Source organism: Macrosteles quadrilineatus, unplaced genomic scaffold (assembly GCF_028750875.1).
Source record: "Macrosteles quadrilineatus isolate MER2022 unplaced genomic scaffold, UCM_ALF_1.0 Scaffold_16__1_contigs__length_3527350, whole genome shotgun sequence".
In the NCBI taxonomy this organism is placed as follows: domain Eukaryota; kingdom Metazoa; phylum Arthropoda; class Insecta; order Hemiptera; family Cicadellidae; genus Macrosteles; species Macrosteles quadrilineatus.
The window spans coordinates 1,494,578-1,507,269 of record NW_026542609.1 but is presented as its reverse complement, the minus strand read 5'-3'; the positions used below and the strand labels follow the sequence as shown (position 1 = coordinate 1,507,269).

Below are 12,692 nucleotides of genomic sequence, written 5' to 3'. Positions count from 1 at the left end.
CAAGCAGCAAACAGATCTTTCAAAAGTCAATGTAGGAACTTGAACGTTTATTTAGTATCTGCTTCTATTTTATAAAAAAAATTAAATAGCTTTTTACAGTGGTTATTATTGAAATTTTGTTTACTTTTTATTACGTTTATAGTTTGATTGCTGTGTTCTTAAAGACTGCATGTAATATACAGGGTGATTTTTAACGCAACCCCAATTACACCATAAGTCACTGTTTAACGACAAATCAAGCTCACATTTTTGTACCCCTGTATTGTTAATTTCATTACCAATGAGCTAATTTGCTTTTTTGCCTAGTTAGCCATGAGTTTTAGATGTATTGGCAAATATTTATGAACAAGTCTTAACTTGGCTCTCTCATAAATGCCCTAGTTTTAGAGATTCAAAAACTTACTATTGTCATTAAAAGGTCTAATTTTAAAATGTTCACCAATACCAATTCCCCCCCCCTGTATTTATATGTAACAGGGGGAAATCAGGAGAAACTATTCATAGAGGTACTTTTAACACACCAAACTATTTATTTAAAATAATATGAAATATCTTCAACTCAAGGAAACAATTAAGTTAGCATTAACAAGTAACAAGTTATTTGCCCTCAAATCTTGAGTGCCATCATTCATTTCCCCTCCCTCTTGACAACCACCCTTGACTTCTTTTGGTTTTCTAGATGTCGCAATATGGAAATGGATCCTACTTCTTTCGAGTCCTTTACTTTAATTTAAACGTTTCCATTGAAAGGATTTGCATTTTAAGAATAGGTCGTAGTGTATACTCATTGTTACAAGTTTAGGGAAACATTTGTGTTATGAAACTCCTTCTGTATGTATTTCAAGATTCACAGCTTTCTTGTCACAGTAGAAAAAGCCATAATGTAAACGCAGGCTGTCTTTTGTACGAGGTTTTAATTACGTTCCAATTAGTTTAATTTTTAGCTTGCCCCCAAGATGGATTGCTACTACGCATGCAAAACGGCTGTTAGTAGTATCGCCAATTCAACGGTAGGCCTACATCTATCTTCCGAAAAGCAGGATTCACTTATAAAACACAATTTTCGAACAATAGACTCGTTTTCAGACTCACACTGCCTAATTTTAGGCGCTGAAAGATATACACAAACTTAATCAATTAAAGAGTTACATCAACTCCGTGCTACAATAACCTTACATAAGGAGCCGTCTGTAGTGCCATAGTGCTCAGGGTGGGTCACATACCGCGCGCAATTCGCTTTCACGTTGCGCAATACGCCGTCATTCCCAGCGTGGCGCGCCGCTGCCCACTCGCGGCCAATCAGCGCGTCGCTGGACAACACGCGTGCGCGCTGCGACTGTCACGTGGACCACAGCTGTAAATTTGAGGTTAGGTATTGAACGATGTACGAGTTATCGACTGTATATCGTTAGATTTAAATCCGATGACTACCGATAACTGGCGATTGGTTTATTTTTTGCAATCGGATCACTATTTGAGACCGGCACTTTTCTTCTACGTCCACAGTAGGCTAGGTTAATTAGTTTAGGTAACCAAACGGGTTAAATGAAAGTAAATATATTTTAAATGGACAAAATAACCTAGCCTGACCTGGTGTGTCGAAGTGAAAAGTACCGTTAATCCTTTTGAATTACGGTATCATGTGTATAGATAATTCTCTTTTAAAATTATTTAATAAGTTTTCTGTTTTTATACTCATCAACGGATTTTCGTTAGTTTAGTGTTTTAAATATATTTCTTTGAGGTAGAATAAAAAACGGCACATTATTTTTACGAGGATTAAAAAACATATTTCGTCGAAAGAATATATCGTAGACTGTAATATTTAGCCATTGACGATACTTCAAAATAACAGTTTGTAGTTGCAAGATGTGTTGCGGTAGACCTTTTTTTTATATAATATCACTTTGACTGTAAAATATTTCGGGGGTATTGTAAAACGGAATAGCATAATATAAAGGTGCATAGGTTAGGTATACGGTATACCACGAATACTTTCTAAGATTCGTGGTACATACACAATTTAAAAGGAGTAATTTTTTACTGTATAAAATAGTCTAACAGTGTTGTAAAATAAAATAGTTAGGCCAACATTCTCTTCTAACTGAACGAACCGTATCATACTCTAAATTATTATTTTTTTTACTAAGCTAACCATGATAAATATAAACCTTGATTATTAATTCGAATCAGTATTTAATTTAAAACAATAAAACATAAACACCTCGTTGTTTATATCCACAAGAGCAACAATCTACGCATAATTTGAGAAATAAAATATTGATTACTGTATAATGATGCCTTTTTTGTAAGTATTTTATTTAGTTAATAGTACTTCAGTGGCTTCAACGAGAATCTTATTTTCCTAGTTTATCATAACAAAGTCTTAAATCTTGTTTTCCAAATCAGCGAACACTTGTGTAGATTTTCTGCTAACCGGATTCCTCGTTTGTACGGATTCCAACTTCAAGTCATCCAACCGTCAACACAAGCTGGCTTCCTTTTGCTTCCTTTGCTTTTTTCCAAATGTAATCAATTGTAGTTAAGTTGACGAGTAATCAATCTTTATTACATTTAGTGTAATCAATTCCGATTGGATTCCAAAGCGGATTTCCTAATTGGGCAATTAGATTATCCCTGACACTCGCATTTATCTGATAATTTGCTGATTACTGTAACTGTTGAAAATTTCGTTATTCTTATCCATCTATATATTAATAGGCATCCATGTTTCTTTAAAACCTTCTTTCTCAGCTTGTGTGCATCGTGGGGTAAATCTGCGCATACCGTTAGAAAGCAATTTTCCTGTAGGTGTGCAGAATCCCTTTATAAATTTAAATTGGCTCAAAGATAAGCACAAAAAATGAGTTTGAAAATTTGAAAAAATTAACATGGATTTTATGCGTTGCCATGCTGGTGACGAAATAACAACGAAATATAAACAGAAAATCAAAACAAATGGAAGAAACTCCAATCACATGTTTTATTTACAGTGTGGGGTGAAAATAGAGAAGTGAGTACATTACATATTTTTGGTCGAGTTTCGACCACTGGACGACCTCTCGTTGTAATTAAATGAAATATAATTAAACTGTAAGTAAATAGATTTCCCTTGTGCCCTCGTAAACGTCTTAAATGTGATAAGAAGAACAAAATATGAAATATATGTATTTGTAACACACATATTTCAAATATATGAAATATATGTAAGTTTTACAAATTTACATTAAGTGACAATAAAGTGATAATAAAGTGACAAAATAGTAGTTCTGATAAAATTATACGTTGGAGCTATAAAAAAGTACTTCTTATTTATTGATTTATTTATTATTTGTATAGTAAAATAAAGCCATCTTTTATGGTTATAAAACATATTGCACAGACATTGTCGCTAATATGTTCAATGGCCATAAAATTAAATTTTAAAATATTTTAGTAAATGTTTTTGTTTCCATATTTTATATACGACTGCAATATAAAATTCCTCTTGTAGATACGTGAACTAATTTCGGACATATCGCAATACATACGCTCAATTTAAAATTGTCTGATTAATTTATTCCCCTTAATTCATTTAACGTTTGAAATGATTTTACTTTTCCTACATCCTTCCAGGAAAAATAATATTTATTTCCTTACAATTGTACGCAGAACAAGCGGTGTATTTGTCTCTTAAAGCAAAATCATCAATTATAAGTAAAAGGGTTTTCAGTGATCGTTCTTCTATTTTCATCCTTTGTTGGAAACGTATCATTGTTCGACTTTAAAACTTTTAAAATTCACCCTTCAAGGGATACATTCAACTTTTTTTATTTTCAACTAAGCTAAAAAGTCATTTTTATTCGCCAGGTTTTGTGTAATAAATGCATGTTTGTATAAATCTGTTTACATAAAATGCAATATCTGATTTGTTAACTTCATATTTGCGAAATTTATGAGGTCGTTTGTGTGATCGTTTTGTGAATGTTATAGTTGTCTGTTATGAATAATTAACACGAGAAAATGTCCATCCATATCATACCTCTCTCATATAAAACTTCAGTAAACAATTGAATATTAAATTCCCTACCCTAAAGGAAACATTTGAAAGTCAAGCTTTCTTATAAAAAATAATATATGTTTTAAAGTAAGAATACAACACTTTCTATCACTAAACAAAACAAATTAATCATTAAATGCTGCTATTTAAATATTTATGCTATTAAGATTGCAGTAAACTATTCAACCCAAGTTAGTTACAAGGTATGGAGAGTGGCAACAATAGATCACATAACATTGCTGTTTAACCGTGTAATTATCGAGGTAATGTCGCAATTAACACAGAAGTGGTGTCAGTAATGTTGAAGGAATGAATAGCTTGACAACATACTAGGCATTTGTCGTATAAATTATTATAAAGGTGGAACGTTCTCGTATTTTCGTTTGAATTTATTTGAGTTGGGTGTATAATAAGCTTCAATTTTATTAGTAGCTTCGAACTTGTGACACAAAAACATATTTCAATACAATTTTAACCGTTATGACTTGGTATAATGAAAAATTAATGTAATTAAATTAATAATGTCATTATTATAGGCAATATTCTCTCAGATTTTTGATTTTTGAAAATATTTGTTTGTAACACAAGTCGTCTTGGAACCAAATATTTCGTTACTTAAATAGTTGTGCTCTATGTGGATTTTGAATCACTAAGTTACCGGTCCCGATGATTCGCTATATACCTCTATATATTTTTTCAGGTTGAAATGCTATTATTATCATCTACAAATCCTGTTTAAAATTTGGCTGTTTAAGGTTGTGTTGGTTTAGGTTGGGTTAGGTCGAAGCCATAACTTTAAACTTAAATTTTGTATTCTTACATACATATTGTATGGTGGTAGCTATGTAAAAAGATCCTACTTCTGCAAATACAAATTCTTTCAAATTAGTGACAAGACAAATAAAAAAAATAAGCTAAAAAATCCATAACTACTATTGTTAACTTCTTAAATGTAATACGTATGAAAAATCAAGTTTAGCTTACTATGAAAAGATTGTGTAGTCATTAGATACAAGACGCTTATAAAAGTCAAAATATGAATTGTGTAATCAGATAAAACTGAAATAAACCAACCATCCGACCTCTAGAATAGTATAATCCAACACTAGTAAATTTTCGAATACTGTATAAGCATTTGAAGATAAAAAGTTTTGCATTTTTGTTATTTCAAAGATGTATAGTAGGCATGTGTTCGGTTTTCCTACATATGCCTGAACAAATGTTTTTATTCACATGAAAGTTCTGTAGCAATGAAACTTGGAACGCAATATCGTTTTAGGTTGGCCGATAGTAAAATATTCAAATCTACCCAGCCATGTCGCTCCTCCCTATGTTCAGAGTATCAATACTGTTGGATATCTCTGAAAATTATTACATTCAGTTCACTTGCTTCAAAACGTTTGGAAAGTTGTCCACTGCTGATTGAAGTCTAAATATAAACAATACACACTACAATGTATGGCAGGTTTTTTGCCAAGTGAAGTGATTTTTAAATAATACAATATTCCCGATACCCTAGGTTTTATTGGTATAGCAATGTTATTTCCCCTTATTTTGTAACTATGAAACCATGAGTTTTAGAAAAATAAAAATGAATTTCGGCACTCTAAGCCGGTTATGAATGGATTTCTTTAACTACGGTACTCATGAGTAAAAGACTCCAATGTAGCCAAGTGTTTGATATTTATTCGAATACGGTTTCAGAATTCAACAGCTTTGGTCATATTAGTGACGTTAATAGTTAAACATTCTTATAACTTGTTATCGTTAAAAAATCGTTTTAAAGAACTTTTACCTGGGAACTCCCAACTATTGACATTTGAAGACATGCAAATTGTTCTCCAAATGTATTTTATATAAAGGCTGTTCTTTTTTAACTATAGGCTTAGTATGGGTATCTTTGACTAAGATAGGTAAATTAATTGTAATAGTTTGGTTGATTTAATACAATTGTAAATTAATAATGTTATAACTAATCATCGTTAAAAAAAATACCGATTGACATTCTATATCTGTCAACATCTTAAAACGTTTATCTTACTTTGAAAAGGCTAAAAGGGAAAAAGAAAAATCATGAAAAGGTACATCCATTGACGCTTGAACACCAAATGAACTCTAAGGTTAAGGTCACTTTTTGACTCATCCCAGTTGAATGCTTGACTTTCTCATTGACCGGGTGAATAATTATTGCAAGGTTAAGTGCAGGTTCTAGAGTTGAGCTCTTTTCACATCTGAACGGAGCTGTTTGTAAAGATGTTCTATACAATTAAACTGTTTTCAAAACCAGTTCAGCAACATGAATGTATTCTTAAAAAAACATTAAAATATCGTTTAATTCATTTAGTGTTATAAATTTAGTTTGTGTTATCATAAATTCGCGAACTACACGATTTATCGACTCATAAAGCTGGTAGAATAGATTTAATTTGTTGTAAATTATCGTTTTCTGTGGTATTTTAAGAACTATTTTTTATACATGATAAATCATGCGTTGAACAGTGGAAGACATGTTCTTATTGGTGGAATAATGTTAAAACATTCCTAACAGTGGTATATCCGTGAGACCAACTACCTTATCGAGCAACTCCAAAATTAGATTCTCGTAGGACACGCTTTCCTATGCTAGAAACCTCATTTCCTGAGATTTACTCCAAACCGGAGTACAAGTGATTGTTTTTATCCTCTATGTTTAATAGGTTACCACGGAGCCTAAGGTTTGCCTTAAGTTTGTTGAGAATATATTTTCGGAAAATCAATTCCATCAGAGTAACGAAAATACGTGAATTGGTTTTACATGTAAATGATGATTAAAAAATGATGTTGTGAAACTTGAATTATAGCTGAGTACGTAATATTTTACACATATGTTTTCCTCTGGGGAGTTTCATCGCAAGTTTGTCCAAAGCCACAGTCAGAACGTCAACGAAAAGTGTAAACAGAACCGTTCAACGTCCCTTTGACTGTCTGTGACAGTGACAGTTCAAAGTGTTCAGGTATCAAAGGAGAAACCAGAGCGAAACCTATGTTTACTTGTGTTCAAATCTTGGCTGTGCTTTGCAAAATGCACTTTTTACACCTTTATACAAATTTGAATAGCCCATTATTTTTTGTAGAAAAACAATTTTTCTACCCGATGAGAGATTTGTGGAATTTTTTTCACTTGTGATTTTTTATCAGTTTAACCATCAAATTAAAAATCTTTTTACAAATATTATGTCAAAGGACTTAAAGGGATGATTTTGTTTTAATATATTTATTCTATAGTTTGAAAGTAATTTTTTTTAGGACTTGCACTATGACGACTTAAAGGGGTGTTTTTTTTTTATATATCAACACTATAGTTTTAAAATATTTTTTTCAGTAATTACACACTGAATGGGAGGTAACAACGCGATTTTCTTTCACTTTAATCAACGTTTCTCTTAGATATTAACGATTTTAACCATTGACATTTTGACGGGGGTTATTGAACGAGTATTAGCTATTAACATAAAAAATGCACGTTTTGTGAGAAAAATCTGTGATTCACACTAAAGGTATTTATACAATAATTACAACAGAGAATAGTTAGGTAATACTGTGTTGTTTATTTTTTTACTAACCACTCTAACCTTTAAATACTGTTATTTCGGAGTTTAATCAATCTTTTAAGCAATATATAAAATTTTCTTTCGTGCCAAAAATATGACATAAGCAGATAAAGCGACATGGCGATGATTCTATTGAACGAGGACAGTATGTCACAATAGACCAGCAGTCCACTGTCATATGTTTTGTCACGTGATATTTTATAACTGGACAGCCCAGTCTGATAGTTTAAAAATTAACAATTACTGTACCATCATAGTGTAAAATATAATTCTAATGTGATCGATGCAATCTATACTTAAAAAGTCACTTAACCATTAATCACTCTAAAAATACTACGAACTGCATTGTATAGTATGTTGCTGATATGATCCAAGTTCACGTTTTTGGCGGATGTAAAGGAATAGTGGTTGGAGAATTTCATATTGTTTTTGTGGATTCAATCAGAATATTGAAATGAAAGTCATCAAGTTCAAAGATTGTATTTTACTGAGGATTTGGGAGGAACATTCTTACGTATGCACATTCAACTAAGTGAAACACATCATGGATACTGGAATGTACTCTTAGAAAAGTTTGAAAGTTTATTTGAGATTTCATTTATCTTCCCCTATAGTTACAAAAATTAGTTTTACTATGTGGAGGCGTCATTGGGAGGGATCAAAACCGCTTCGGTTTCAGGTGAAGGATTTACGTCAAACTGTCTCATTACCGTTGCAATCCGACTTTAGAATTTCTCCTTTTCCTTTGTAAATTTATCACAAATGATTTAATGAATTTAACTTCTCTTTTTGTTTATTGGACTCCATATGTGCCTATTTAAAACTGCAATATGAACTATTTGGCCTATTAAAATTACTCAAACTATGCAGGGACTTCACTGTTGAGTAGCGTTAGCACTCCCAGGTGTTACTACTCACCCAACGTGTTTACTTTGGAAGATGTTAGCACCGTGTTTATCTAACTAAAAATATGATGTCTTTTACAGAAACCTTTCCAGCTACATTTGTATATCCATGACAAGGCCAGTCAAAACAAGTAAAATTCGAATAATAGGTATATGTAGTCAAAGGTTTTATTAAACTTTAACTCCTAACGAAGAATTTTTACTATGAAAAGATCGATTAGCAGTTTTATTTCATGGTGCAAACGGTTGGCCTAAGTCAGCGGTCCTTCCACAATTGATTTATTAACCAAAGCGCTTTCCTATAGATTCTTAGTTCTTCTTATTACTTCTTTTTTTTCGTCTTCTGGACACTATCCTCAACGCCCTGAACTCTTCGCACCTATAACCGAAGCAGTACGATCACCGGGATCAGACCTCATCTTCCAATTTTCTTCAACTGTTCGAGTTTTCCTCGCAGTTCCCAAGATCCTTGTTTTTCTGGCTTCCTTCGTTTTCTCACCTAGTGTCTTGTGGTGTTACAGATGAAGTGAGGCAGTATGGAGGACGACGCTGAGGCAGCGGTAGGTCCGGACGACGGATATCTCCTGGTACGCATCCATGTCCCAGAGCTCAATGTCCACAAGTGCCTTCAGTTCCCTAAGGATCAGCTGGTTTGGGATGTTAAACAACAATGCCTCGCCGCCTTGCCTAAGGTCAGTACTTACAAGAACAGCTGTGTTTGAGAGTGAGGTGTGTGTGTTGTTTGATGTTCTTTGTAATTTTCCATCGGGTGGGTTCTCTGATTTTGTAATGTCTAATATACATCTTGACATGTGGATTGAAAATTGCAACAAGCAGAGTTTGGCAAATTACCAACGTGTTGTCAACGTCGTATTTTGAAAAAAAAATTATAGTTAAAAAAGTTTACATATCATTATGCAATATAGGTGTATAACATATTTGTGCCTTAAACTCCGGTGATGTAATTTGTGTGTTTTGTGCGGTATTAGCTGTTTTTGATAGATATTCTTTTTTAAAAGAACAACATCGATATGTTCTTTAAAACTGCCAGCCCTGGCGGAGGCCCGTGGGTATTCACAAACATCGATAGCATTTTGAGGTTTGTACCCGTTTGTACCCGTTACTCTGCCTATGAGCCAAACTCTGCCTCTGCCGGTAAACGGGTACAAACCTCAAAATGATTGATTCTATAATACAAAAGAAAAAAAAATGAACATACTTGGATAAGAAATACATTAAAATACATTATTATAGAAAAATCAACAACGCTATTAACAAAATATTTAATAGGAACAAAACGACGGTCACACATTTTGTAAACAACACACGTCAAAAGTTTATCCACGCCACACCTTTTGCCACAAACAACAATGAAAAATCAGGTACGACTGTCCAAAGTACTACATCGGCAAAACGGAAGATCTTTCAAACAAAGATTTAAATAACACATACCTAAAACATCACAATATCACCAATCAATGTAATATCGGAATCGCGCTACTACATATATTGAAAAGAACATAGATATTGTTGAAGTATTACGAAAATGTTTTAAGCTTAATGTTAAAGAAGAATTCAACATGGCTAAACAAAACCCGACTAATGTAACATTTTAAATTATCACACTTCTTTTCAGTAAAATATTATATTTGATACATATATTGACAAGCTACAAATCAAAAACGCATAAAATAAGTAGAACAAAACAAATTGAAATACAGGTGGCACTGGAGAGAAGAAGAAACGTCATGATTCAGTCTGTTTTATTTAGTCAGTGGCAGTGGAGTGATAAGACTACTGTTATCCTGGCTAGCCTGTACAGTTTTAATCAGTTTTATTCCATTTTAACTACTTTATCAACATGACAAGTTTCAATTATTGTGATTGTGACCGCTTGTTTACCACAATGTAGATGATGAAAGTTCTAAGGAACGATAAACTATTAGTCATACCAACAACTGTCGTTGGATGAGGTAATAATTTTATCTTATCAATAATTTATATTCTAACCAAGGGTCATACATTTTATACTCCCTAATATTGCACCAACTTACTTTTTACAATGGAATCTTAAATATTTTGTTGACCACATGTAATTCTCGGCCGTAATGAATTAGTCTCCACGTTGTCGCCAGGTTCTTGCTGTAGGACTGGCGAATGATTTACGTTAAGTTGTTCCTGAGGGCAAGTTCTGATCTTGGGGCGTTACTTGGCAACGGCCTCGACCAATTAAACATCGGCCTGAAACAAACTCTCTTCTCCCCATACTCTCGTTACCCTCGTCACATTCTGAAACGATAACACACGATTATATTGTCAAACGTCGGGGAGTTCTACAAACTCCTTGTCGAGCCAGTCGAGAAACCGTAAGTTAATTACAAGTTTTGGTGCTCGGAGAAAGTTCGACGTGTGTTTATTTTTGTGTGAAGAATCCTTTCACACAAGTAAATTTACTGGAGTGTTTTTCCTTTGTATTTCAATTTATCTCATGTTATTACAAACTAAGCAGCATTTTCTATTGTTGTGAAAAACACATTGGCCTACGTCATATTGGCCTGCTTAGTAGTTTGATCAAATTATGGATTTGTATAGTTTGACAAACTATTTTTGTAAAGAATTAAAACTAAATAACAAAAAATGTATATTTAAGCTGTCGTCTGAATGAGCCATAGTTAATCTGAAGTAAAATTCTCATAACTTTGGTAGAAAAACTTCTTTTTTCTTCCTAACACGGGTTTATTTTTACTGCAACAACACCAAACTGTAAGATAATCCGTCATCATATTATGGGTGTTCAGAATTCTGTAGCTATCGAGATTGATGGAAATATGTATTAGTGTATTAAAAGGGGAAAGAACGTCATTGCCGCTCCAGAGCTGTATAAAATAGCTTTAGCTGAGTGCGGCCATACATTTTGAGAGCGGCAATGACGGTTTATACCTGTGATACACACAAGATCTTTTCTACCACAATGATTAAATTGTAATAACATGTAATTTCGACTATTTATGCTTTTAACTGTCATAGATGCTTTTCCGGGTAGTGTTATAGAAACGCCAATATAGTGAAATCAAATCAGCTGATGTAGCGATGGGGAATGAATGAAGCTCAAATGAGCAATTTTGCATGTTGTACATGTTTGGCAATGGGATCATTTTCATGTTGTGGTAGAAAAAAGTTTGTTGATATAAAAGGATGTAAATAAATACTTAGATTTTTCTAATCCTAATAGATTTCCGTAATCAACAATAACTCATAAACTTACGCGTTAACTCAATTCGTGTCCGTAATAGTTATACAATCGCCGCTAGTTTCTCTACAAGATTTTAGAGTAATTGTAAGGAATTCCGATCAATTCTTCAACGGACGATTCTCACGCCATCGCCATAGAGAAAGTAAGACAAGGTAATGATTCTCTGTGGCCAGCGGGATACTGGACAGTAAAGTAGGGAAATTAAATCGCTATTACTCCTTGGTGAGAACTTGCTAATAACGAGTAATAAAATAAGCTGTGAATTGAAACTTGTCAATTAGAATAAATCAGTTAAATTATAACAGTTATAAAAGTACAGTCGTAATAGAAGTAAACAGACCATAGAAATATTTTACTTTACTGGCCAAACGTAAAAAAGGTCTGTTGTATTTCCAATTATTCGATTTTAAACTAGGTAGTTCTAATGGAAATGCAGTTTTTCTTAATTTATGCACCAAATTTAAAAGATACTTTTTGGTATCTAAATCAAAGGAAATTCTATGAACTGTTTATAAATTGGTATCTAAATCAAAGGCATTTCTATGACCTGTGTATAAACGCTTTTAAAGGAAAGCGATTCAAAACCTTCCAAATATTTTTTCTTGGATAACGAAGTACCTGACGCGTTCCTTTAGCATTAACGTGTGAGACATTTACTACAAGCAAAATCCCATGTGTTTTCTTGATTAGCTATTTTTTACCTAAACTCATACATATTTAGCAGAGAAATATGTACAATTGATTTGGAATTTTTCCGATTAAAATCTTTCTCTTCATTAGACTGAAATATACATTCCATTTATACAGGCAGCTGTTGTAAAAATGTTCTCTTTTAATAGAACAAAGCAGTATAACCCATCATAAAGTTTGCTCTAGTTTACAAATATGTTTTCCCTTATCATTTC

The 12,692-nt window shown here is 32.9% G+C and overlaps 1 protein-coding gene across 8 annotated transcripts in view; it reads left to right on the top strand.

The window, feature by feature from the left end:
- Positions 1 to 12,692, top strand: part of LOC129005104 (SH3 and multiple ankyrin repeat domains protein 3-like) — a 238,027-nt gene that overhangs the window by 161,587 nt on the left and 63,748 nt on the right. For all 8 annotated transcript variants that reach the window (XM_054433907.1, XM_054433903.1, XM_054433901.1 and 5 more), the window contains exon 3: positions 9,056 to 9,226. In XM_054433907.1, the coding sequence (XP_054289882.1) occupies positions 9,071 to 9,226 (156 nt within the window). In that variant the 5' untranslated portion in view covers positions 9,056 to 9,070. The remainder of the gene's footprint in view (positions 1 to 9,055; positions 9,227 to 12,692) is intronic.